Below are 26,359 nucleotides of genomic sequence, written 5' to 3'. Positions count from 1 at the left end.
CTTTTAAAAATTAACATATTCTTATTTTAAAATTTGATCTATTTATAACAATACATAAAATACATATGCCAAAATATTAGTAACCACTGTAAAGCAAATTGGAGTGACCATTGAGGGTTTTTTTTGAGGGGGGTTTTTTGCTAAAGCTGATAGTCAGAATTTTTTTCCAAATGCAGGATTTTGTTCAGTTTGCATTTTACAGAACAAATTGTTTTTATGCTAGAGCTAATGAAGCCTGGGTAATGACAGGCTGGTGTCCTTCCTTCTGTTTTTGCTAGTGAAGCATCAGGAATGACATCTCGTTTCCTATGACATCTCTGAGCAGGAAAAGCACATGCTTGATTTAAATCTGTACTAATGGGCCAAGTGTCTCAAAGAGGTGAGAATAATGAAACTCCTATCTGCTTTCTGAAAACAGACCTTGATTCGGGGGCTCTTTCGTCTATCCACCAGGTATTTTCAGTGATACTCATCAAATTTTTAATCTTTGAGATGTCTTGCTTTCTATAAATTCATTTGAAGGCAGCAAACAGCCTTGAGAATTAGTTGGAAAGAATAACACATAAGTAGCAACAGCATTCTTAGGGAATTTGGTTAAAAATTCAACTTCAAATTCTTCCATTAAGCATAGTTCCAGATTCAGCTTGGTTCTAGTTACTGCCCACCAGGGTGTGGTTTAAGATTTAAGAGAAAATCATAGAAATTTTGGGCACTTAATTTTTCTAGTTGTTTTCTTTTGTATTTGAATCGCTTTGTAGTCATTCATAGAATCATAGAACGCATTGGGTTGGAAGGGATCTTTAAAGGTCATCTAGTCCAACCCCCCTGCAGTAAGCAGGGATGTCCCCAACTATGGGTGCTCAGGTTGCTCAGAGCCCCATCAAGCCTGACCTTTAATGTCTTCACAGATGGGGCCTCCGTTGCCTCTTTGGGCAGCCTGTACCAGTGTTCCACCACCCTCACAGTAAAAAATTTCTTCCTAATAGCCAACCAAACTCTATCCTTCTCTAGTTTAAAACAATTGCCCCTTGTCCTGTTGCTACTTGCTCTTTTAAACAGTCCCTCCCCAACTTTCTTACAGACCCCCTTCAGGTACTGGAAGGCTTCTATAAGGTCTTCCATTTTTCCAGGCTGAACAGCCCCAACTCATGCCTTAGTATATTCAGGTTGTCCACTCCAATTTATGTAGAGTGCCTCAGGTAGAGCAGCTGTTTAATTGATGATATTAGGGCTTTTTCCCATCAGTGATTCTCCAGCAGTGAGAAACTGACAGGGAAGTAATTGGAATACTTGTAAACTCGGTGGGATGCCTGTCTTTGCTGGAAAGGGCTGGAAAAATGGTGAAGAAGGAACACCAGATTCCATACTAGCAGTTGTGTTTCATAAAATGCTTTAAACATGATGAGTGTACATCGTAATGATACTTGCCAGATCAGTGGGCATAAAACATTTCAATAAACTATTCAGATGCCATCTTCCAAAAAAGATGTTTCAGTAATATTTGTTTGTATACATGAACAGACATTGATTTCTGTCCTTTGATTGAAAACATTTGTGAAGAGATCTACTGATTTTTATAAGGCAAACTTATCTAGCTGAAAAAAGAGGAAAGCGTTTAATAGCTATGAAATAAGAACAGTAGTTTTCAAAGAAAAACAGAGACTTGAGAAGAGCTACTCTCTGGTGTCTGTCTGTCTCAGAGCCCCAGGACTCTTACTTGGAAGTATTTGACAAAATTAACGTTTGCCTCTTTGCCAGTGCCCCAGAGAGGACTTGCAGTGACACAGGTTTAGAAGGTTAAAACAATGGATAGATTTGATTTATTAAAGTGACGCATACAACAGATTCAGGACTGCCAGTGATAAATGCATTAACTACAAGTGAATCTAACTCAAGTTAATAAATCCTGGGTGGCATCCAGCACAGTCAGAGATGCAAATCTTTGCAATAGTTCTGCTATAGAACAGACATGCAGCAAAAGTTAAGCTGTATATTGAATGTGTAATTCTTGCCAAGAAAGCATTCGTGACTTGGTTGGAGGAAAAGGTTTGCAGCCTGTCAGCCATTCTCATCTCTGCTAAATCCACAGTCTTTGCTTCTAGAGAGGTGTTTCCCTCGCTGATTTTATACCCTAACACTGTCTGTTTGCCTTCGGTGACGTGTAGTGTGATTTGACTGGAGAGTTGAGTACCAGTCATTTACGTAGCATGTACTCTGCTTGGCTCCTTACACTGAGGGGGGTCAGCTTTCAAATTGTAGTTAGCTAGGCAAAGGGCTTTGCTCAGCACTACAGGCTTCAAAATCAGCTTCTGTGGGTTAGTACAGGATGGATAAAAACGAAATAATACCATAGCCTGTCTGTCAGCCTTCTCCACTCAGGTCCTTAACTAGCGAGAGTTGAATGGTTTTGGTTTTTCAGCCTTGCTTCATTAGTTTTAGCTGAAACAGGGCCTTCTTACCTTCATAAGACTCCCTCCTTCAGCTGTTGGACAGGTCAGCTTCGTGGATCTTCATTTCCAGAGATAACATTAACATCTCTTAGATGTAAGTATCTCAACCTCTTCCTGCGGTGCACCAAATTAACTCGCAAACTTGAATTCCTGTCCCACAGTAAGCCTAGGCAGTTATCCCACAGAAGGATGGACAACGTCTTTGCTGAGGAGGAGATGAGAAGGGAGCAGGATGGAGAGGAGAGCATAGTGATTTCAAAGCTGAGAATCATTTAGAGGAAGAAGAAAGAATGTATATTTTTTTTTATTTTGTGGGCAGTGTTGGGGTTTCATTTTATTTGGGTTTTGTATTGGTTTCTTTTTTTCTGCTTCACCTTAAGTTTTCTGTGAAAGGAAAACGTTTGTTTGGTTTGGTGAATTAGATCTATTAGCAAGTTTTCTTTTACAAGTAGTAAGCATATTTTGGCAATAATTCCTCTCTGAAAAGATGTAATTTCTTAAAGGCACCACAAAATGACTTTGTAGTTATTTACCAAGATGTTACAGTAATTAATTTATTATATTTGTCAGAACGTATTTGTCACAGCAATAGTGAGTTTTATATGTTGATTGCTTTTTCATGGCTTCTGGGATGTAGGCACATGGTAACAGTTTTTTTTACTGTTGTGATTATTGTTCAAGAAGCAGGGTTGTGCATTTTATATGTAGTCATATTTTAAAGATCCTCTATAAAGCTAATTATTTTTCAAGTAATCTGAATCCTGTGTAAGACCTTGAAGCCAAAACTAATGACACTAATTTTTAATACACTCCTTACAGGGATCTCAGTATTTCTGCAGGTGTTGGGAATGTGTAGACAGGTAACTCTCCTTTTCATGTTTGTACAAATCTAATCAAATTTTGTATGAACCCTCCCCTCTTACTCCTGAACACTTCTAATTATGTAACTGGATCTCCTAGAGCCTGCCAGCTACCAAAGACATGTAGCTGTTTGTGCAGAGCAGCCTGAGTGTAATTTTTTATACGGTACATATTCTCCAGGGAACTGCTAGTATTTCTTGAGTAGTGTCTGGAGGAAATATTAGGCACAATAATGTCAAAACTTCAGCTTTCTTTTTTTTTTTTTTTTTTTTTAAATAAAGAAACAAACCTATTCACACATTTGAGCACAAAAACTCTTTTGCTCTGAAAAGGTGGCTGAGAGACCTTGTGACCACAGGATGCAAAATGAACTGTAAAACCTTGTTTTCCTAGTTAGGTTTTCTGGAGAGCAGTGGTCCCCTGCCCATGTTCATCTTCTGTAGCCCAGAGTGACTTGGGCCAGACTGCAGGTTGTGTTGGAACTTGGGCGACTGTGGAGTGCTGCTGGAAGCAGTTTTAATGTGTCATAAAAGGCATTTTGATTCCTGACAGTAGTAAGCAAATGAAAAACAGTCACTGATCTCATAAGAGTGCTGAACTTCCATTTGTTTTTTCCATAGTTTTCCTTCAGACTTCTGTCATTGAACTACAGAGACTTTGGTTCTCGTGATGTTTTTTGTTTGTTTGATTGATCGTGTTTTTTTGGTTTTTTTTTTTTTTTTTTTTCCCATAGTATGGTGGGACACGCTCTGATTTCTATCTAAATATTGTCAACTTGTAAATGAAATAGAGGAGTGAAATAGTGTATATCTGCCTGTGTCTCACTAGTTAAGGACCTGAGTGGAGAAGACTGACAGGCAGGCTATGGTGTTATTTCATGGTTTTGTTCATCTTGTACTGACCCAGAGAAGGTGATTTCTCTCAAGTTCAACATTTTTATGTGACTTAGAAGGTAATAAAGTACTGCAGCTTTTAAAATTTTATTTTAATGTAGATTTAATGTTTTAATGTAGATTGCCTGTTTATATGTCTAGGATTCCACTCTTTCTGTTTGAAAAATAATTTTAGATTTGATAAGCCTTTTATTGCTAGCAGTGTAGGCCGAAAGAGCTTTTACTTATTTTGCTTTACATTCCATTCTTCCACTTGTGTTAATGAATTTATATATGGAGTGAAGTTGGCTGGGAAACTGATCCAGTTAAAAATAATCACTTTTTATGTACCTGATTATTAATAATCCCAATCAGTTCTGACATCCATGTTGCTGTAGTACTCTAGAAATCATTTTATCAGCACAAATGAGCAGCAGCGTTATGGAATGTTTTTCAATCAGCAATGCTATGAAACTATGAGAAAAACTGTTCCTTTTCATTTTTAAGGTGTGAGGTCCAAACTGGGTGCTGCCCTGAGGCTGCTTTGGCTCTTTAGTTAGTCTTTTTCTGCTCTTTCTGGAAGTGCCTGCCAAACAAATTTTAATTTCCAAATATAACTTTTTTTGTGTCTTCTTGTGTTTATAAAGCACAAATTTGGAGTCAGTAACATGGTCACAACTGCTTCTGCTGGATAAGCGTGTTACTGGTGAAAGGTATCTGAACAGAGATGTGGTATCTGTCAGTCTAAGATGGCCATTTTTAAGTCTGAATGTGAGTGTGGCCATTTCTTATATAGGGCTGGCACATTTTTCTGACCCTCTGTTTGTGAAGTGTAGCTGTGACGGTCTGGTCTGATGTCTTTGGCCTGGAAGCTTTGGCCACGCTCTTTAAGATGGAGAAAAGGGTTTTGTTGTGAACTTGACCTGAAATGGCTAGAGAACAGAGCACGTGAAATGTTGTGGATCTGATTTCAGCTACTGCTTCAAAAAGACTATAAAACAGTTATTTAATACAGAAGATGTGTGAGATGAGTGGAGTATTACTCATTGGTTTTTTTTTTTTCCTTAATTGCTTAAACAAGACCAAGAAGTCTTCAGCATGCTTATTCTAAATCTCAGTTACATAAAAAGATACAGACAGATTTTTGCCTTCTGAGTTACCAGTCAATTAAATACTATGGCTTATGTATTTTGTAAAATATATCAGAAATGTTGCTTAGCACAAAATAGTGCAATTATGTAGCAGAATGCACAACATAAGCTTAACAATCCTCTTAAATTGCTTAATGTGTAAAATGGAAAGAGGTATTTGAGCCATCTAGTGGTTGGTATGAAACATTTTGACATTTCTTTGATAGTTTGTAAATGATATACCAGCTTGGAAATAGCATTTATAATTCATTGTCTTTTTAATGTAGCATGGCTGTAAAATGAAAAAGAAACAGACATTCAGCTCCAAATTTGAGGCACAATCTGGTTCAGTTTACCTTTTATTTTTTTTTCTTCTTTTCCGTTTGTCATAGATTTTAGTGAAGAGATCTGATAACATAAGTTTTATGTTAGAAGTTAGTAGCATAAGATCTTTAGAAATTCTAAGGGTCAATCGTAGAATCATAGAATATTCTGGGCTGGAAGGGACCTCCAAAGGTCATCTAGTCCAACCCCCTCTGCATTAAGCAGGGCCATCCTCAACTAGACCAGGCTGCCCGGAGTCCTGTCCAGCCTCACTTCGAATATCTCCAGGGAAGGGGCTCCAACCACCTCCCCGGGGAACCTCTTTCAGTGTTCTACCACCTTCATAGTAAAGAACCTGTTTCTAACATCCAATCTAAACCTGCTCTTCTCCATTTTGAAGCCATTGTCCCTTGTCCTATCACCACAATCCAATGGAAACTGTCTTTCTCCATCCTTATTGTAGGTCCCTTTCAGGAACCACAAGGCAGCTATTAAGTCTCCCATCCATAAGTCGTCCCTTATCCACTGACATAGTCACTTTATTGTAGAAAGCCACTAGGTTTGTCAGGCAGGATTTGCCCTTTGTAAAGCCATGCTGGCAGATGTTCAAGAAAATAATTGTTATAAGATAACTACATTGAAAAATGTTTGGAGGAAAAAAATGTGGGCTTGTGTTCACCAGATATTTCTAGCAAAATTCTGACTAGCAGGGATTAAATTACAGAAAGTAATCTTTACTGGAAAACATGGCATTGACCAAAACATGTCCAAACAAAAAAGAGGCAATTGAAAACAGATACCTTGATATGAGGTATCTTGCTAGCAAACAGAGTTACAGAATCTTATGATGTTAAGAAAAAGGACATTTTGTAGATGAAAATTTAATCAGCCCGCATGGTCCTAATATGCATTTAGCAGTTGTAGCCTTTCATATTGGCTGTTGTCAGTAGGAACCTGGCTGCAGTTTGAACTTGGTGATACTCTGTAATACAGGCAGAAAGTCCGTTGCTGAAGTAACGAACTTTATGTGCATCTCACCTTGATTTATTTGTGGGAAAATACTGCATATCCTGAAGCCCTGTAGTACCTTGCAGTCCTTGTGAAACTCCTATCTAGGTTCAAATGCATATTAAAAATATCTTCCATAAGACAAGTCTAAGTGACAAGCAATACTAATAGTGTTACATATGGTTAAAGCAATACTATTTCAGAATAGAAAAAAAAGATCCATACATTTCTGAATTTGCACCTTTAGATTTGAAGTATTAGAGTCCTCAATCTTGCCCTATTTTGTATTGAGAAGACAGTGGCAGTTTAAGAGATTTTTTTTTTTCAGGTCAATTTCAAATACTTTGTAAGGCTAAAAGAGAGGAAAGTGGGAAAACCAATGCCAGGACAAAGGACAGAAAAACAATGATTAATCTGGAGTTTACTGGAGTGAGGACAACCTGGAAGCTTTGGATGAACTTGATATATTAATTGCATTTGGACAAATCAGCTGCATCTTGGTCCTGTCGTGCCTCAAAAGTTGATTCTTATTAACCCTTAAGATCAAACAATCAGCAGGATTAATCTTCTGAATCTGTAACTCATTTGGACTGTGAAATTTAAGCTTCAGAAGAGAAAATTAGATTCTTTGTAGACTGAAGAGAGGTATTAGTTGTCTGGCAAATTTTTACTTGAATTTTGCAGTGTGGTTATATAGGTTTTTTTTTTTCCTTATTACTATTATTCTCAGTCTTTGCAATGATTTAGTTCTGATTGCAGTTGGTGGATTGTTAAACTCTGTTCTACAAATGATCCTGGTCCACGCACAGTTAAGGTTACTATGTGTGCTTCCTTCTGTCTTATTTCTTCATTTAAAATGACTTAGAGATTAAGGCATTATGTATGCTCAGGTTTTGAGCTCACCTACTTTCCTAGTCTGCTGTTGCAAGAGCATGCTTGGAAAGCAGGAAATACATGGAGTATGGAATTAGAGATCTTTTATCTTTACGATGTCCATGTTGTGGTTTTGTTCAATTAAGCAGGAATGTTGTTTTATGGTAGTATTAAAGTGTCACCATTATTGTTTATGCACTTCCTCATCCACTCTCCTCTGCTTGCCATAGTATCTGCTAATAACACAGCATTTTCTTGGAAGCTGTTCATTGCTGAAGCAATGATTCAACTGTGTTCATGAAAGGATCTTGGGCTTTTCCCTTGGTTTTAATTTACACTTACATTAAATTATGTTATGGTTACCTGTTGTTTTCTAGGAGAAATTTGGTTATACCTTTTTATATTTGGATTGCATTTAAGGCATAGCTAGGATTCCTTTTGTGAAATTCCATAGCAATTTGACTTGTTGAAGAAGTGTGTGCAAGTGGAAGGGGGATTATCTTAAATGAAAATTTTCTGCGATGGAAATTTCTTCTCTTGTTTATGTGTCAGAGCTTTGTGTTCTTTGTGATGTAATCCTGGTCTCTCAAACTTAGAATTGCATAGAGGAAGAGCCTAAAAATGTGTCATGGGGAGCACATACATGTTGTTTCCTGCAAATAATGGAATAGCTTTTCTAAACAGAAAACAGCTATGTTGGGGCATAACTGAAAACAAAGTAAAATATGTAATAATTATTTGTATAATTGGATTGGTGAACATTCATTAAATTTCTTTAGTAATTTCAGTTTAGAAACGAATCATAATTTTCTATGAAAAGAAAACAGGGGAAATTGGGTTTCCAGAAGGGCAATGTTCTTTTTGATTGAGTTTGCTTCCCCCATTGCCTTCTAGAGAGTGGAGAAATAGAAAATAGAATTTTGATTAATGATGAAGAAATATGACTGTCTTAGATTAAAAGCCAGTGGTCTATATTTTTAGTATTCAGAAAAGTGACAGTTCCTTCAGCATTTTCAGATTCATATAATTAATGTTCTATGTTAGACACTGAAATTAGAGTGTGTAGCTTTATTTACTTTTATATGAATATAAATTATTATGATTATGAACTTGTTTGCTATCAGAAAAACATTTATTTTATATCCTTGTTGAAGACCTCTACTCCATCATTTCCTTCCTGCTCTTGCACAAGTAGAACAAAGCACATCAGTTTCTCTCATGTAAAAGTACTTGAATATTATTGTCACTATTCCTCTAAAAATAATTTGCAGGGTAGTGTGTTTATTTTTTTTCCCTTTTAAATGTCTACCTATCTCGTAATTTCTTCTCTTTGGTTCTACCTATTCAAGTTGAAACTTAAATGTGCTGATGTAATAATAGAACTAGAATGTCAACGAATAAAACACTGTAAACTCAATCTTACAGCATATGTTTTTCTTTATCTGCATTTTAAATAGTGTTTCTTTCCTTTACAGAATGCTGCCTTTTTATATGGCCTTGGTTTGGTCTACTTCCATTACAATGCCTTTCAGTGGTAAGTTGGAATAAACAGTATCAGTATTGTGCAGTGTTTTATTGATAGGTGACTATCTCAACTTCAGGTCAGTGTCAATGTGCAATAGTTCAGTTTTTTGAATGACTGATACAGTATTTGAAGATGTGCTGTCCTAGGTCACATCTGAATTATTCTAACATACCTGCGACAACCACAAAACACTCACAGGAGAAACGTTTTAGCTCCCTATAATTCAATTCAGCAAGGGGGCTGGAGCAATTGGCTCAGGGTTTTTGTGAATTGTCGTTATCAATAGCCTCTATCTTGTGCTTATTTGTAAGCCTGCTTACAAAAGAACTTTACTGGTCTCTTGGAAAAGAAGTGGCAAAATGGGCTTGTTTTCATTTAAGTTGGTATTCAGTCATCTTTGCATAGCTGTATAATGTGAAAGTTGTGGATGTGAGAAAGCAGTACACTGAGAGATGAATCAGAACATGTAAAACTGATGTCAAACCAGAAAGAGTTGTAAATTCCAGCAGGGCTTTGGGGATTGAAAGGGACTGCTATTTGGTATGGAAGGAGGGTTGGTTTTCAGTTGGGGGTTTTGGTTTTGCTTTGTTGGTGATGAGAGAAGTCCAATGAATGAAATAGTCACTGGGGTTCTATTGAAAGGTCCTCAGACATTTGTTGGGTTCTGTTCCTGCAGACATACAGTTAGTGTCATTGTAGAAAAGTGGGAAAGGTGCAGTGTTTTTAGGTCAGTGCTTTTTTGTGCTCAGTGTGGAAACTGTTAATGAAGTAAATGGGACTTTACTACTTAATTGTTTACTTATATGTTTATAACTTGCTGGACTAAGCAAGACTGCAGCTAAGACTGCAGTAAGTAACTGCTGATTGATAATCTGGAACAATAAAATGAGATTCTCCCTGTCCCAGAAAATTGTTTCTATGTATCTAAAAGACAAAAGATTTGTGCTTTCTTCAGCATAATTTAAATAAGCTTTTATTCTTAAAGTTAAGATAAAGATGATTAAATCATGAGCCCAGAACCTGGATTATTATTTTTTGATCTTGCAGCTTGGCTGCTTGCTTTATTGATAGCGGTAAAATGAATGCCACATATTGTATGTAGCATGCAATTCAATTGCTTTGTAATTAACAGAAAGACTTAAAACTTTTCAGAAAACCTGAGAAACCACTGTTTTAAGACTGTCATCAACCTTGGTTGAATTTTTCCAAGTTTCAGCATATTCTTATGCATGCTTGCCTTAATGGTTAAACATTTAAGAGTATCGAGGATTTTTAGAGGAAGAAAATCCTGTCACATATAAAACTCTACACCTTTGTGTGTATTTTTTTTCCCCTTTGAGTGCTCTTCCCCCCTCCCCATTACTGTGTTTTCTCAGAGGTGAGAGGAGTGGGATGTGTGGCTGTGAATGTTTAGTTCTGACGAAATCATAATACGCTTGGAAGTGATGGCAAGTCATTTACAGTAGATATGTTCTTCTCTGTAGATCTTAATCCTCCACAGGACTCTATTGCATATTGTGAAGAGAATCTTGCTTCTTTCAGAGTGAAATGCTAATCAAAATTTAGTTACTGCTGAGGCTATTCCATATGTTAAAGTACACAAATTTCTGTGTTTCAGGTAGGTAGAGGAGACCTAGACCATTTAAGGTGGTTGCAGCTGTCATGCTTCATCCATGAATTTTTTTTTCAATCCAACCTACAGTTAGATATTTATCATACCACCTGTAGGCGTTATTATACCACAGTTAGATATTTAGATAAAAGACATGTACATAGTCCTTCTAAAAGGAAGTGCTTGAAGTCATGTCTAATATACACAGGGACAAAAAAAAGCCAATGGCAATAAGGTCAGGTTTAGAATTCTTGTTCATATTTTATATTATTTTTTACATTCTTCAGCTTTCATAAAAAGAAGTGTTGGATTGGCTCCAAGACATATGAAATTTACTGTAATTCAGTGTTATACATTTATCTGTATACTAAAGTAGCATTATAGCATTATCTTAAGTACAAATCTTAGCTGATCTGTCATTTTAGATTAGCGATTTTGTTTGGCTGTTCAGGTAAGAACTGAAACTTCTCAAGGTATATAAAACTGTTGCAATAACATGATCAGACCAAAGCTATTTCATGCAATTATTGTAGTGAGATATGTCATAAGGGATTAACTCCATAAATCGAGTGGAGTAAAAGAGGTCTTAGAGATCCTAAATTTTGATACTCTCTTCTTTCATGCCATTTGTCATCAAGCAGTAAGTAAAAGGGTTGGCTGATTTTCCTTATCATTTTCCACTTTCCCAAGAAGAGTAGAACACATATAGAACAGAGCTAGCTGGGACAGTCATGTAAGTTGAGTGATTTCATAATACCCTTTAGCTATCTTTTAGATTGAATACTTCAAGAATTTCAGGAGTTAATCAAAGACTACCCTTCATTTCTGTGCAATAACTGCAAACAAGTGTAGTGGCTTTGGTGCCAAATTTTTTTTGTACTTCAGTAAGGATTCTGAGCCTGCCTGGGGTATGTTCTGCTGATTTACACTGGGTCTCACCAAGATAAAAAGATGGAGTCCGAGCTCTGCAATTGTGTCCTGTAACTCACTCTAACACCCTCTATATCACAACCGTGTGCCAACTCCATTGCTCCCAGGCCAGCCTGTGGTGTTTTCAGTGATTATTACCTTGGCTGGACAGTGTGTGAGAAGGACAACTTATTCCTCAGAAACACCTTATGGGAGGGGGATCAGTCACCCTTACTGCTCCATTTGGCATACAATGAGGCTCCAAAGTCCAAGGAATCCTTATCAACTGTGGGACTTAAGTGTTGTGTAAAGCTCAGTCCTTCATCATTGGCAGTTTTAAGGGACACAGTCCTGGAGAAAGCCTGCGACTAATGTTAGAGTTGATCCAGACCCTTTACCTCACCTCCGTTATGGCTAAAGATGCAGACTGCCTGAGGAAAATCTGTCATATCTGACTGGAACTTCTTGGCCCTTCTACAGCCGTCCTTGCCAAAACAAAAGCACTGTCATCATCTATTCAATGATAGCTAGAGCCACTGTCTCTGCTTCTGGCTCCTTTAAAGTAACCTCAGCCAGCCCAGGCTATTTGCAATGCTACATCCTGGCTATTCTGTAGGCTAGGATGTTATTTACACTGCAGTTTGCCCTGTTGTGGTAAGTTTGAGTCTTTGGAACAGAGACATGGGAGTTCAGCACAAAAAGCTTTTCCCCCCCCTCTTTACACCTGGTTCAGAATTGAATCTTGAAATCAAGAAGGCAACTGCAGTTTTTCATTACTTTTGCTTAATTCAGGTAAAGATCTTTCATGGGCGTGAGTGAGTAAGCATATACAACACCCACTCTGAGAGTACAGCATCACCATCTCCAACATACCAGCACTGAGCAAGCTCTCCACATCTGATCTCTCCTGCTGCTGAATTCTACAACCCTCTAAAGGCAAAGCACACAGCAGAAGGCCAACCTTCAGTTGTTATTTGCGGTACTGCATCTCACCTCTTGACCACCAAGCAGGCCTCCAGACTCCTGAGAATTACTTTTCTCCTAAGAATGCTTTGAAGGCTTCAGTGAGACAGGAGCATTATTTTCCATGTGCCTAAAGGAAAACACACAAAACTTTCCATCACCTGTGAGATTGCCTTAGTGCCAATCACAATGAACCTTTTCTGTGAGATGAAGGAGTTTAGTTTCTCTCTTGCTTTCTCTGGCTGTCATTTTTTCATTTTTTTCTAGAAAATAAAGTTTTACTTTTACCACAGTTATCCTGAAATTGTAAAGCAGCTGTTTAAATTCTTTTTAAAGTATCCAGGTCTACAGTGGAATATAGACTTTTTTTCAGTAGTTTTGTATGCCAGCCTTCAGTATTGCATGCTTTTCTCATCTACCCAAGAAATCATTGTTTTATGGTGGTTGCTGTTTGTCTGTGAGAATGGGAAAGTCCTGTACTGTCAGGGTCCATTCTTTGCCCTACTTTGCTTCCTCTATCAATACAATTTTTTCCCCAGGGTCAAGCTGTTAGTAACATAGTGACCTTTATTTTTTAGGGGTATTATTTTTAATTTTTTTCTGGCAGGACCAGATCCTTCAGAAGGTTCTTTCAAGTTGTTTGTGTCAGTGGTTGGCAGATCCAAGGAAATTGGCTATTCACTCAAAAAAGCAGTTGAATGGGTAGTGGGGTGCATGAGAGTGCAGACTGACCAGTGAGGATCTCCTTTGCTTGTGTGGGAACACCTCACCTGTCATGCAGAAAGCAGCCACTGTCTGCTACATCAAATGTGATTGCTGCTCTGCATGCCTCCAAGTATATCAGTAGTGTGTGCACATCATTTGATGAGAGAGTCTAGTGGGTACAATTTGCATTAAAGGCTCTGAAATTCACCTGACAATGACATTGCACTGGTAATTGGGAGTCCGTGGAGTTCTACTTTGGAAACACCTGCAATGGAAAGTCCAGGAGGGATATAATTTGAGAGTACAAAACCATCTTGCTTACCAGTAACTTGTGATCTTCAGGGCACACATTGTATTGGTTCTTTCCATCTTCTGTCAGAGTAATTTCAGATGGTGTGGTGCTTGTAGTTACTTTCATAAGGAGGGCATAATTTAAACACAAACTGTATAGATACTGTTTTGTCAAGTATTCATCAAGTTTCAGGTGGCTGGGTCTCTTTATGTATTTTTCAGGTTTATAAAATAGGAATGTACATGTAAACTACACATACTAATTGTAAGTAAATCCATTAACAGAGTGGCAATTAACTTTCCCTTTTGTTGTCTTACCTTTCTGTGGTTGTATATCAAACCACTTCTGAATTGATGAAAATGCATAATATCTGCCAATGCTGAAAAAAAACCCTGATCTCAGCTGCTTTTGTAGAGAAATGTTTAAAGACTGTGATGCTCTAAATATGTCATCGTTCAGCTGTTCCAGCCCTATGGACAAAGGATTAAAGATTGTGAAAGTATTTCATAAAACTGCAGTGTCCTGGTTACTGCTCTACATGTGTGTAGAATCATAGAATGCTAGGGTTTGGAAGGGACCCTCAGAGATCAAGGTCCCACTGCAAAGCAGGACCACTTAGAGCAGGTCACACAAGGAACAAGACAGGGTGGATTTTGAAGATCTCTAGAGAAGGAGACTTCACCACCTGTCTGGGCAGCCCAGTCCAGTGCTCTGTCACCCTCACAATAAAGAAGTTTTTTTTCTCATGTTGAGATGGAATTTCCTGTGATTGAATTTGTCTATTGCCCCTCGTCCTATCACTGGGTATCACTGCAAAGAGACTGGCTTTCTCTTCCTGAAAACCACCCTTCAGATACTTGTAGACATTGATAAGGTCCCCTCTCTGCCTTCTCTTCTCCAGACTAAACAGCCCCAAGACTCTCAGTCTTTCCTCATAAGAGAGATGTTCCAGTCCCTTAATCATCCTCATATCTCTCTGCTGAACTCTCTTCAGTATTTTCATGTCCCTCTTAAACTGCAAAGCCCAGAACTGTACACAGTATTCCTGATTCCTAGGGCCAAGTAGAGGGGGAGGAGAGCCTTCCTCGACCTGATGGACACACTTCTTAATGCACCCAAGTATACTATTGGCCTTTTTGGGCACCATGGCACGTTGCTGTCCCATGGATAACTTATTAACCAGGACTCCAAGGTTCTTCTTTGTGGAGCTACTCTCTAGCAGGTCAACCCCTAACCTGTACTGGTTCATGGTGGTGTTCCTTCACAGATGCAGGACTCTACACTTAGACCCTTTTTGAACTGTATTAGGTTTGTCATTGTCCAGCTGTCCAGATGTTGCTAAATGGCAGCACAGCCTTCTGATGTATCAGTCACTTCTCCCAGTTTTGTATCATCAGCAAATTTGCTGAGGCTGTGCTCTGTCTCTTCATTCTAGACTGGACCCAGGACTGACCCCTGGGGAACAACCCTAGCTACAGGTCTCCAACTGGACTCTGTGTCATTGATCACAACCCTCTGGGCTCTGTTAATTTAGCCAGTTCTCGATCCATGTCACATTTTATGCTCAAGCTATGATTATGGTTTGGCAAGGCGGTTGGACCCGATGATCTCTGGAGGTCCCTTCCAACCTCTAATGTAGTGTGATACTGTGAAATTTATCCATCAGAGCCTCATGTAATTTTCATGATGGGAGGCTTTGAATAGGTGGTCAGAAAATTGAAAGGGTAAAAAATAAGAAAAAGAAAATTTCACTCCAGCTGCATCAAGTATTTTTCCTGATACATTAGATTGATATTGTGTCCCTTTATTTTGCAGGCTTATTCTGATTTTTGTAGATTTTATTTGAAACATGCGAGTGTTAACGTTTAAATAGTTAAATCACTGCTATTTTGTTATAGTCATTTGCCTAGTCCTAAGCTGACTTTACTCAATCTATCCAAATAAAACTTTCCAGTAAAAGTCTTAGGAAAGTTCACGAAATGTTTAATATAATCATTAATTATTATTCTGCTGCTTTCTTCACTTTCATAATGGTAAACATTATCGTATAGATGAGTGGGTGGAAAGGTAGCTGCAGTATAGATTTTGGAAGTCATGGTTTGGAACTGATAGATTCATGTAAATTTTTTTTCCTGAATTACTCTAGCAGTGCTGTGTAAAATGTAAGCCTAGCGGTGTTTTTCATCCTCCGTAGTATTTGTTTTCCAGTCCTGCCTTCCCGTTTCCTGAGTGTTAGATAGCATTTCCTGCCTGTTAGGGGGAATGCTCCCATTCTTGGAGAAAACTCTTGCTTAATTTAAATAAATTCTAGTAGATGTAACCAAAGTTTTTTTCTTACCAGGCAGTTGTCATTATCTTTAGAGAAGAAACCGAAAGTCATCTCTTGCTGAATTTAGATGATTGTCATTTATCTGCAGTATGAGAGCTCCCAGCCCTTCATTTGATGATTTATCCTTTGGACTAATGTATGTTTAGTCTACTGAAGGATAAAAATTAAAAGCTCTGTCTGTGCATAAAGGCCAGTTAATTAGTGGTGGAGAGTAACAACCTACTTGTGAAAGACTGCGTGCCATCATCTCTGAAGGAAGCTATTAGCCTCTTAAGCCAAGTCCTGCTTCATATGTGACAGATAATCAAGCTATTAAGTTCTGTCTGCTGTTCTGGTTTTGGTAAAATCATGGAAGAGCTTTGAAGGAAAACATTCTGGATAACTTGGATGCCTTGAATCCTTTGGATCTGCATCTTTCTGGATGTAGTTTTGGGCAGAGGACAGAAATGGGATTAGTGGTGTTATGGAGCAAATGAAGGTTTATACAAGGATCGAGTAACTCCTGGTGTATCTAGAAGGCTCAGCTCAGCAAACAGATGGGCCAGGAAGGACTGTGTTTAATGACATTGAGCCACAGTCTCTCTTACATGCTCTTACTCCTGCAAGACTTGATCCCACTTTCCGCTTCCCATGTCTGCTTCCTTCTGCGTTGTACCAACCTTTACCAAGCCTCGATGCCATTTACGTTTGATGTTACTGAAATGGAAACGGATGTCAAGGGTATTGCAGATGTTTTACTGTTGATGTAGTTAAGGAACCAAGTCTGGAGCTCTGGGCATGGCACTGGGAAACAGGCAGTTTCAAAATACTTTTATTTTGTTTTTACTGTAGTCTGTTTGTGATGTGTCCCGTGATCTTGATTGCATTGTTTTTTGGTTCAAATGTTTCCCAAAGCAAAATTAGATCAATATTAATTCAGCTGCAGTGTAGCATTGCTTGTCTGTCTGGACAAGTTAATAAGTAGTAAGAGTTTGCATGTTTTATACTGTGAAAATCCTACTGGCTGTTTAAATTCAGGCTGTAGTTAGCAAATTGGATGTGAACACCTACCACTGACAGTAATTGTTGAAAATGCTGCCTTTCAGATTACTTCCTTTGTACAACTTTGATGATGCCCTTTTTCACAGAAGTAATTAAAGTAATTTGTGTTTGTAATTATCAGTGATTGTCATCCTGGAAAAGCTATAAAATGCTTAATCGATACAGAATTAACACTAGAGTTAAGTAAAATGCAGGCTAGTATTTTTAATGGAGAAAATATGTGATTTTTGGTCAGAGGAGTTGTTTTGGAGAACATTTTCTGATGTAATTATGCTTTACCTTTTAGAATTCTCTATTAGTTTTTATTACGTCATCCAAAGATACAGAATATAACGTGCAAACAAGACACTGACCCAGGAGTAGCATTTTGAGTGCATATGGATTCCTTCTTAAATAAATCTACCACATAGTAGAAACTGAAAGAAAATTTCTTAAGTGGAGAGACTTATCCCAAGCTTTCTGCCAACATGTCCATTCCTTTGCCAAATCTATGCAATGGATGGGAGCAATCAACGCTCCCTGATTACACACCTTTGAACTTTTTAACCTTTCAAGGAAATACTGCTTTTAAAGAATACCTGCATTTCCATCCAGACCCATCAATTTAGGAGCAATCAGACACAACTGAATCTACAGCTAGAATATTATTATTTAGCTCTTAGCATGGTAACTTGAATGATACCTAAAGTGGTACAGAGATTTTTGTTTTGTCTTGCTTGACTGAATGTATTTTTTTAAGTGTCCATCCAAATGGGTTGAAAAGCATGATAATGCTATATGCCTAGATTATGTCTAGAGGAATGATGTCTTGTCCTACAAATTTTCTTCCTGCATGTACATTTTGGCCTATTCTTCACTGGAAAATTGTGTTAGATTATAATGTCATCTCAAAGACATGAACTACTAATGTTGAAGCTGACTCCACAAGTGCCTGAGATAAGGGCGAACGGTGTTGCTATGTTGTCTGCACAGTGATAAAACTTACCCAAACCTCATAGGGGCTGACTGTGACTAGCAGGTTCTGTGCTAAACATGACACGGTCTTTTCATGCTGCCCATGATAATTTTACTGGTCTTTAAGTGCTGTGCTTCTCTGATAGACCAAGGTAGGCGACGTTCTTTTCACTGAATGGTAGTATACATTCAATCTGAATTTCCAAACTATCCTTAAAACTTGTTTGTTGTGCTTGTGGCTTTGTTTATAATTATGTTGCTCAGCTGTGGCAATGGATAGTATTTCCTGTTCAGTAAGCAAGAGGCTGCAAAAATATTTTTGTCTTTTAGAGTTTCTCTTAAGCTTTCATAGAAATCCACATTTCAATGATCTTTGCCACTGATGTGACATAGGGGAAATACAGAAATACTGTTTTCTAATAAAATATGAGGAGTGTAAAGATCACAAAACATATATGAGCATGGCCACAATCCCCATGTGTTATAGAACCACAGTATCTTTATTCCTGATCTTTTCTTCTCATTGGCACAGACTATAGACACTGATTTTTCTTCCATTTTAGAATTTCAGACACTCTCTTTGAACAAGATGAAAATAATGGATTTTAAGTGTCAATAGCTAATATACTGAGTACTGTGTTAGTAATAAGAAATGCAAATATGCAATCAAAATCTATGGTTTCACATAACAAAAGCAAAGCTTAAACGTGCTGGTATTTAGTGATCACTTGAGTCTTTTCCTGTCATTTGAGTGGTGTTCCTGTAGATGATGATGAGCATACTGTTATGAGACACGAGTCCTTGTTTGTTATGATTTCAGTCTAGATCCTAAAGTGCGTGATTCATCACCACCCATACTATTCCAGGGCAGTTCAGATGAGATGTGAGAGACTGCTTTGCTAGTACAACTTTGTCCCTTTTGAGTTTCACTTGCTCATTTTCCTTGTGTAAGTACAAAAGTAGAGTATAAAGTAAGAAAAGCCTTTCTGAAAGATTGTAACGGAGGAAGCTTAAGTTCCACAATAAAAATGCATTGTTTTTATTTAAGCCTGTCTGCTCTGAAGTTCTATTTAAGTAAGTCAGGTAATACTTCAGTTAAAATCAGTTTTGTTGCATTGACTGGAGTAAGTTCTGTGCCTTTGATTTGCTTTGCCATGGGAAAAAAAAAAAGAGCCTGTAAGAATTTTACAGCACAAGTTTTTTTGCTAATGGATTTGAAAACTATCATTTTTGTGTTTTGTGAATAAAAATGTCTATGAAAAATATTAATGAATTTCCCTTTGTAACTGTTAGCTTTTTGTCACTACAAATAATACCGTTATTGGAGAGTAGGAATGAAATCAATTTGCCTAAACGTATGATTTTAGGCAGTGTGCTTAATTCCTGTGCAGTGTCCCTGTGCTGCTCCACAGTGAGTACATTTGTCCCCATAGGCTTGCCCATCAGCTGCCTGCTTAGTGCTCATCTCTGAGGTTGCCTAGGACAGCAAATGTGACTGTGCTGTCTGGTCTAGGTGCTTGAGTCTACACAAAGTGAGACTGGTTCTGATTCTGTCATTATACAAGCACTCATGTATGTGAAAGTATTTTCTTTCAACCTGTCACTGGCTTTCAGACAAGCTAACACATTAAGTCTTGGCTTCTTTCTCAGTTCCTCTGTGATTTTAAATCTATTATTCCTTTAATTGCATTTCAGCCATCCTAATTTTCTGCAATAGGCTTGAAAGGCAAAAAAGACCTATTTGGAATCATGTTTTTTTCCTGTCCCAAAATACAAGTGTTACATAGCATTTTGTTTTATCCAGTACAGTGTCATCATGAATAGAGGCATGTGTAGAAAGGATTAAAAGGTAGAAAAATAGACTCAGAGCCATCTTCATAGCAATATGAAAAGTTGCATTCAGAGAAGGTGGCAGGCTTTCATATCTGTTTTCCTGGAGGTAATTGAGTAACTGGGGAATAATGGAACAATAGGTATTAGTTGAGTCCCTGCACAGCACTGATTCTAAGGAAGGGAGGACAATGTGGAAAATGGAGCAAGTTGGTGTAGTGGGAAGAGATGTGTGTGGTCTCTCCTAGTCCTTCTTTTCTACTGCTGCTCTGGGAGGTCTGCACTATTTGGAATCAAAATCAACGTAGTAGTTGTTTGTGACATGAACGATCACCATATTGTTCTAACATTACTGTAATATTGCTACTAATTCCTGAGTCATCCTTTCTAAAATAGCAGATATGTTACTGTATTTCATGCAGCATATTAGTTTCTCTAAATGCACAGAAAAGATTAGACGTTCAAATATAGCAGGATATCTGGAGTACAAAATTACCCAGACCTTGAAGAATCAAAAACCATGCACCAAAAACATTACATGAAAGCTATTATTTTGATATGTCCTTCTGTAACATTGTTTTCTGATTCTCTTCGTACTAGTCAGGTAAATAACATTGATCATAAAATAATGCTTCAGTGAAAAATAATTTTTTAATCTGTGCTTTTCTTTCAGGGCAATTAAAGCATTTCAGGAGGCGCTTTATGTTGATCCCAGCTTTTGTCGAGCCAAGGAAATTCATTTGAGACTTGGGCTTATGTTCAAAGTGAACACAGACTATGAGTCTAGTTTAAAGGTAGGTTCAAGTCCTTTCAAATTGAATTAAAAATTGTTACAAGTTGTGTTGCATCTTAAAACTGCAAGGAATGCATAAATATATGCCAGTTAAATACTACCTGCTTTAGGAATAGAAGTGCTTCAGTATGATGTATTTTAGTCTAAAGACAGAGTAAGAGTAGATTTTTGCAGTGTTGAGTGCTAGAAACACTCAGAAAAGCCCAGCAAAATTACAGATACTTCAGGAGATCAAAAATTTGGTGTAGAGCTCTCCTTATAACAGCACATTTTGAGAGTAGGCTGAGAATGTAGAGAAAGTTGGAGGAAAAAGAAGAGAAGAATTAGCAGCTTGAATTTCTTGGCACCTTCACCCCCCTGCCCCTCCACTATGATAAACAACGTTATTTGAAATTATTTAAAAAGAAAGCTTTTATGCAAAATAGTGTTCTTGTTCCAAATTTTTAATATTGTTTTTACTTTTCTAGCAGTTAATCATTATTTTATTTACTGATGTAAATCTGCTTCTGAGGCAAAAGGTGCTAGCTACTCAGAAGTCATTTGTGTTAATACAGTACTTTGTTTTTCTTTAGTCTTTTTACGTTTTTTTGCTGCTTGGATTCTAATTCACTCTTCTGATGGTAATCTTATCATTTTATCTCCCTGCAATCAACATATTTGCCCATATTTTTAATTCCTTCCACTTCCTACCTGTCCCCATATTCTTTCCTTCTTGAATTTAGACATGTGTGCCTTGGAAAGGGGAAGTGTTCTTCAATACAGTTTTGTGTGCTGGGAAATAAACCTGCAGAGCTGATAATTTAAAAATTCGTAATTAAGCGTAATTTAGAAAAACATTTCTGCATATTCATCTCTTAAAACTAGTGAAAACATTAAATGTTTTGTTTTCAGGAATCTCGTGGCTTCCTTTTCCTGGCAGATTGTTTTTCGGAAGTTCTATTTTTGAGGCTTTCAGAATCGCATTGTCGAAGATTTGAAAGAGCAGAATGTTACTCTCATTTTTTTCTTTCAGTATTTGTAATAATGGGAAGTGCTTCTCTCATCAGGCTTCCTTTTTTCATCCAGATTCCAGACTGTCACCTACAGAGACAGATGGGGTTGAAAATTGTGAATAGAGAGGATGAGACCACATAGGATTGGGAAGGATTCAGTGCAATGAATGGCAAAAGAGAGCAAGGGGAGGCAGAGGTAGATCTCTGTGTTGGGTAGGGGATTATGTGAGTTTGGGTGGTCCTCTTTCCTTATACTTTGACACAGATTTAGTATCAGCTGTTGTGATACGTAGGGAATAACAGAAGTGCTGAGGAGGTGCATTTTGGTTTTATTTTTAAAGAAGTCTTAGGGACAATTTTACAAGGATGTAGGAAACTTCAAGTATTGGCAGGAACTTCAATTTTTAATACAAGAAATTGATCAAGAAATAAATAACCTTTTCCTGCTGTGCCATGAAATAAGTAATTCTATCATTGAATCGAGTGTTTTAAATGGATATGAGAATTCAATCTAAATTTCCTGTGTTCGATCTTCACAACTTAGCAAAATAAAAAGGTGACTAATAACAAAGATTTTGAGTGTACCAAATTTATTAATTTGTAATGCACCAACAAGGAGTAGGAAAAGCACCAAAAAAGTATTTTTAAAACAGAAATCTGGAATTACCAACTGAAACACCTAAGCTTAGAGTTTCTGGTTTGTTTCCTTTGCTGTGGAGGTTGCAATCCTTAGCAGAGGATGAGAGTGAGGATCAAGAAACAAAAGACGCAGTGAGGCAATCCACTCAGTTTCAGTTCAGCTCAGCTGTGAATTTAATGTAGGGTGCTGAGACTGATCTACTTAGAAAACAAAATATTACTGATTGAATATCAGAATGTGTCATTCAAAGAGTAGAGTAAGTAGAAAGCCAATCTGACTGATCCTTGAGGTTTAAAAAAACCTATTAAGACAGTACTCTGTGAGTAACAAGAATATGAGAAGCAAGTCAGAAAATAGTTTCTTAGTGAAGAGAACAAAATGAAGTGGTTATGCACAAGTATGGGGAGAATAAAACGAGGAAGAAGCGTAATAAAAGTGCAAGAGGCTGTTTTCAGGCCTCTGTCGTTCTCTGAGACTGAATATCTCATCTCTTCACTAAAGAAAGATAAGTAACTCAAAGTAATGAAAAGACACAGTTGTCTTGTAACTGTTTTGGGTTTGTGGACCTTCTTAAAAAAAAATAATCAGATTTTAGAGGATGGTTGTGGGGTTTAGGATTCAGCCTGCTACTGACTGGTCTTCGGCACAGATCCTTTTTCCCTGGAGCTCTGTGTGACATGATTCAGAGCCTAGTTTGAGCTTCCTATGAAACACTGGGACAGAAAGTGGAAGTAACTGTCTATCTAGTATTTGCTTGTGATTGTTCTGGATTTCACAGACTGTACCAACGTTTCATGAAAGTACTTTGAAATATCATAATGTTTTTGATGGTATTTAAACATTCATGTGAAGTCTGCAATTGCTAAGAATAAACCATTGCCAATAGATGAGTCATTGTCAGTGAGAGTCTTTAGGCAAAGGGGAACATGGGAGTCTGAAGGTCATGTATCCCATGTTTTTCACAATTTTAGAGCATTAATCTAAATCATCTATATTTTATGTAAGCAATTTAAGCACAAAATTATTTTTTACTATTTTAAGATGATAATGATCAAGATAATTACTAGAGTGCTGTTTAACAAGCATAAAATCGACTCTGACTGCTTTCTTTTTTCAAAAGCAGTTACTGCTTTTGCATGTTTTTGTCATTGCTGCAGTTAAGACTTGCAAATTACTATGAGAACCCTTGACTGCTCTGATGTCCCATTGCCACAAACAGGAAGACCAGTGCTGTTGAAAATTGCTTGGCCTTCAGGCTTACTTACATTAAGAGGGAGAAAATAATAGTGACACTTCTAGTTAAAAGGAAAACAGTCTATGTGTAACCTGACAGGGCAGTGTTACCTTTAGAGGTGATACATGAAAGCTGAATTTGCCCCATTCGTCAAAAAATCAACTGATATGTGTGTGTGTGTATTTTATTATTGGTTCCTCTACCAGCAACATACTATTAAGGTTTACCTCACAGTCCTAACCTTTTCACACTTCTCTCTGTTTCCTGCTGCCACCTTCCTATTTGCTATTTCCTACAAACAATATGAAAAATACTACGTTGGTGTTGGCTGTAGTGGCACTGTGATAATATGAAAATAGAATAAAAGGAGATCTCTAGGAATATGTAATACCTTTTTGTTGATTTGGTAAATGTACTTGAAAAAATGTTCAAGCTTCTGAGCATGTGCTGTGTTACTTCTGGCATGTAATTTACTATCCTAGTCAATTTCCTATTTATTGGATATGATTTTTTTTTTCAGTTTTAGCCTCCTTTTTTTGTGCATGCATGTAATAATTCCTGTCTTGTTCATTTGTCTCAGTTCTTAAATACTTTTGAATCTTAACCATTTTCTAACAAATAAGTTGGAATGAAAGATATTTCAAAGAGAAATTCCTAGAACATTCCTGTGTGACATGTTGCCCCAGAGCCATTTGAGTTCTGCAAGCTGAGGACCAGGTGATCTGGTTAGCTTCATCTGCAACACAGGCACCAAATGACTGCTCATGGGTCTGGTTTGTTGGGATGTGAAAAATTCCTATGAAGGGAACTACCTCATCCACAGCAGGGCTGCTGTGCATCAGGCAGCCCCAGTGCCTCTTGTCCAGCTGGAGGCTGAACGAGGAGCTAGGTAGAGCATGAAGGAGGACCTGTGTGTGTTGTGTGGGGCCACTGACATGTATAAAGGAGAGGGTGAGGAAAAAAAGAAAAACTACAGCTTTGGTATTACTTAGTTTAATGATTGGGTTACATTAGAAACAGCAGCTATGGGAAACCAGTCTTCCATCTGGTGTTCATTCTGCTTGATGGCATTAAAATGTCACAGTGTGCTTTCAGTGGGGAGTTAGGGCTATGATCCTGAAAGCCCTTTGAATGTGAAATTCGGTTCACTTCCATTGTTTGCTGACAGACTGCTTAAGGGAAAAAAAGAAATCTCAGTGTTTCATACTTAATAGAATGATAACATTAAGGGAACAGTGGGTGGGTTTGAGATCTTCTGTGGGTTTGGTTTAGTGGGAGAGTGTTTCATTTGCTTTCGTTCGGAATTTTTTGCTGATGGATTGTTTAGTTTGTTTTTTTTTCTGTAGTAAGTGGTCAGTAGCGACACTGGACATGAGCAGGTTATTTTATGGCAAATGAAGCTATGTTGTACTTCGGGATATTGTTTGGGGTTTTAAGGATTGTAGATGCTTCCTGTGCCCAGAAACAAAAATGTTAGAAGAATGAGAAATAAATTTCTTATGTTTTCAATTATCAGTCTTTTAGTAGAAATACTGATTCTGCCTTTCACTTTTAGAAAATTTTCCTCCTTATTTGTACACAAAACAGCTATACTAGTAGCTTGCTTCAGGCCTATGCTTTGATCTTACTTATAAATCATTAATTTAAATATAATTTTAATTTTTAAATTATTTTCCTAAAGATTCTCATTTGTTAGTAACGTTAAGACATATTGCTTATGTTAGGATAAGAAAAAGGCAGTGAAAGAATTAGAATTTTGGGGAGAATTATGCATGAATGGCATGAATATGCATAAAATATTTAAAAAGAATACTAATACACAGATGAACTGCTGAAAGTACTTACGTATAGTCAGTCAGACACTTTTCCATCACTTATTCAAATAGTTCCCCTGTCTCTCTCACTCTATCTTTATGAAGAATATTTTAGCTACTGCAGCTATTATATATCAATGTGTAGCTGTTACAGCCATACTATTAATTTTGAAATTTTTCTCAGTAACAGATTTTCACTTTCATAAATACATTTTTGTGTTTTCAAGCCTAAAAGTGCTATTCCACAGCCTAGTTCTTCCACGTGTGCTTAGATTAATAGTTTTTAAAGCTTAGACATGTTAATTTGAAACGTTGTGTTTATTTTACATTAATAACGAAAAGTTAACTAGTCAAAATACATAGAGATAGTGAGAAGTTCTACTTTCTTACGTCTATTTTTTTGTCTGTTTCTACTGAAAACTGATCAGAGACAATTTTAAGCAAGAAAAAAAATCAAAACCCAATAGAAACCCCAACAAAACAAGAAATAAACAAAGGGCTTTTAGCTATTGTAAGGTGAATAACAGAGTTTTCAAGTACTTCCTCTAAACAGCATTTTATGGAAAGCCAGATTATTTTAGTAAAAATGTAAGTAGATGGAAAACAGCATTTGGGAATGAAATTGCTCTCTTAAGTCTTTGGGGTTTGCATATGCTTATGACGGAGAGAATTTAAAAACATCAAAAGTTTTTTAGCACAGCATGATACTGTAGTCAACATGCAAAAGAGTTACTGGAGCTTTTGATTTTGACAGTGGGTCATGATACCACAGTGTCTGGTCTGCAGACTGTTTAATATTGTTCTCTCTTAATTTTGCTTGGGGTTTTGAGTAGATTTAAATTTTTTTTTTTCTATAAAAGAAAACTCTAGGTGTGTCATGATTATGAAGAGGAGAAAACACTAAAATCGAATTAACATCATTTGTCATTGCAGGAAAGGGGGAAGAACAAACCATGAGAAATAGTGACTTGGAGGTTGAGTGTTCAAGCTAATAATGAATGTTGCTGCTAGCATACGTAATTTGTGGACCTTCTCCCTCTGAGAGACCTTGGTCCAGGTTTATTAGTTTTAACTGCCAGACTGCATTCAGAACACGGAGTAAGTAATAGCTAGCTGTGTGTGCTGGCTAGGTAGCTACAGATAGCCAGCAACGATTAGGCGGTTCCTTCTGTTCAGCCTGGGTGGCTGTGTGGGTTGGAGGCAGTGCT

The 26,359-nt window shown here is 37.4% G+C and overlaps 1 protein-coding gene across 6 annotated transcripts in view; it reads left to right on the top strand.

The window, feature by feature from the left end:
- KDM6A (lysine demethylase 6A) overlaps positions 1-26,359 on the top strand; it is a 151,815-nt gene that overhangs the window by 64,889 nt on the left and 60,567 nt on the right. For all 6 annotated transcript variants that reach the window (XM_054400007.1, XM_054400002.1, XM_054399979.1 and 3 more), the window contains exons 5-6: positions 8,994-9,052; positions 20,352-20,472. In XM_054400007.1, coding sequence (XP_054255982.1) covers positions 8,994-9,052; positions 20,352-20,472 — 180 coding nt within the window. The remainder of the gene's footprint in view (positions 1-8,993; positions 9,053-20,351; positions 20,473-26,359) is intronic.

This window comes from Indicator indicator, chromosome 1 (genome assembly GCF_027791375.1).
Source record: "Indicator indicator isolate 239-I01 chromosome 1, UM_Iind_1.1, whole genome shotgun sequence".
NCBI classification, from domain to species: Eukaryota; Metazoa; Chordata; class Aves; order Piciformes; family Indicatoridae; genus Indicator; species Indicator indicator.
Note: the sequence above shows the minus strand (reverse complement) of the source record. Positions and strands in the feature narration are given on the sequence as shown.